This window comes from Aotus nancymaae, unplaced genomic scaffold, assembly GCF_030222135.1.
Source record: "Aotus nancymaae isolate 86718 unplaced genomic scaffold, 86718_ANA_hifiasm-v0.15.2.pri h1tg000014l, whole genome shotgun sequence".
In the NCBI taxonomy this organism is placed as follows: domain Eukaryota; kingdom Metazoa; phylum Chordata; class Mammalia; order Primates; family Aotidae; genus Aotus; species Aotus nancymaae.
In genome coordinates this window covers 38,686,076-38,687,928 of record NW_026988425.1, presented here as the reverse complement: position 1 = coordinate 38,687,928, position 1,853 = coordinate 38,686,076, and the positions used below count along the sequence as shown (strand labels likewise).

General features: G+C 39.4%; 1 protein-coding gene across 1 annotated transcript; it reads left to right on the top strand.

The window, feature by feature from the left end:
- The first annotated feature begins 617 nt into the window (after positions 1-617).
- Positions 618-971, top strand: LOC105722437 (large ribosomal subunit protein eL34-like). Its single transcript, XM_064375763.1, has one exon. It carries the CDS (start codon positions 618-620, stop codon positions 969-971), a length of 354 nt encoding a protein of 117 aa, XP_064231833.1.
- The last annotated feature ends 882 nt before the right edge of the window (positions 972-1,853 follow it).

Genomic DNA, 1,853 nt, shown 5'->3' with positions numbered 1-1,853 from the left:
AGGGGCTTCTTCTATGTTTTCCTCTTTACAGCAGAGGAAGAAACATCTCCCAAAGGCCCAGCAAACCTCCCCTCAAATCTCATTGGTCAGAACTGGCTTACCTGTCCCACTCCAAAGCAATCATAGGTGAGGGGATAGGATTACTCAAATTGGTTTAAAGCACTTATCCCTTGGTCTAAGGGAGGACTCCTCTCTCTCCCTACAGTCCCTCGTCACCAAACACAGTCAGGGTTCTGCTGGCACTGAAGTGGGGAATGCTGTTGACAAGGAAACCAAAAGGAATGCCAAATTAAAAAGTGTTAAACAGATAGTACTTTCTAACACACTGTATGAAAAGATTTAGAGGGTTTAAAAAAATGAATAAGAGCAACTTTTTGTCCTTAAGAATCTTAAAATCCAACCCAAGGAAACCCCAAGGCAAACAAGCTTCACTGAAAGAAGGAAGATTTATTCTGAGAATATGTTGCTTGTGAGGTTGACTTCCTACGATTTCCAAAGCCATGATCAGGATAATAGATGTGTAATGTGATTGCCGTCCAATCAATCAGTTCTGTAAAAATGTAAAAAGGGAGGTTTTCTTCCTCCTCTTCCGGGGACGTTGTCTGCAGGGACTCAAAATGGTCCAGCGTTTGACATACCGACCAAGGCTTTCCTACAGCGTAGCCTCTCACAAAACTAGGCTGTCCGGAACCCTTGCTAATAGAATTGTTTTCCTTTATACCAAGAAGGTTGGGAAAGCACCAAAATCAGCACATGGCGTGTGCCCAGGAAGACTTCAAGGGGTTCACACTGTAAGACCTAAAGTTCTTATGAGATTGTCCAAAACAAAGAAACATGTCAGCAGGGCCTACGGTGGTTCTATGTGTGCTAAATGTGTTCGTGACAGGATCAAGCCTGCTTTCCTTATCGAGGAGCAGAAAATCCTTGTGAAAGTGTTGAAGGTGCAAGCACAGAGTCAGAAAGCTAAATAAAAAATGAAACTTTGTTGAGTAATAAAAATAAAAAGATATATATATATATATATATAAAGGAGCAAACAAGTGGCATGTCCTCCCTACTAGAAATAAGTTCCAGCTTATAAAATTATATTCCTAATTGGTAAAGATTTAAGAAAAAGTTGATTTCTGCTCTTCCTCTGTAATCGGGTTTTGATTTGCATGAAAACTTGTATTGTGCAGCTCTCAGAATTTACAGCCCTTCTAACATGTTAGTGGAGATACATGAAGGGAGGGGTTAATTTTATCTTTCATTTGACATATCTGAAACTATTGACAGATATAGTACAGGATTTGAAAGAATTAAAGACAGAGATAGCTGTTTAGGAATTTATAAACAAGCTGTTTGTGCAATAAAGAATAGATACAATTTCCTTGGGGATACCCCTGTCTTCTTTCTGTTTTTTCTTCACTTTCCTCTGTGTTTGAAGACTGTGTCTTGCTATGAGTTTTTAATGAAACCCATATGTTTATCATATTTTATGGCAGACTCAGTTGTTTGCTTCTCAAAGTTATGTTATTTTTTCCCCAGACAGATTCAACTGGTAGCCTTTGCAGATTCTTTTGCACACAAATAACACCACGACACCAAAGCTCTAGGAGCAAGCAGCAAATTCTACACCTTGGTAATTCTGCCAACAAGATGCAGCATTGCCAGCTAATTTTTCTTTTCCTTAAGGAAAAAAGCAGAAAGGATAGAATGAAAGGCTCTCTAAAAGCCTTGACAAGAAAACATACTCACATATCATAAGAGAGCAACAGGCTTTAGAGCTTCCCATGACTTTTAATGCTTGGTTGACTCTACGACAGTCCCTCAGACTTATCACTTGCCACGACGTCAGAAGATCTTGAATGCTG

What these genes read in the sequence shown, in the direction of transcription:
- LOC105722437 (XM_064375763.1), top strand. Translation starts at nt 618, where the DNA reads ATGGTCCAGCGTTTGACATACCGACCAAGGCTTTCCTACAGCGTAGCC.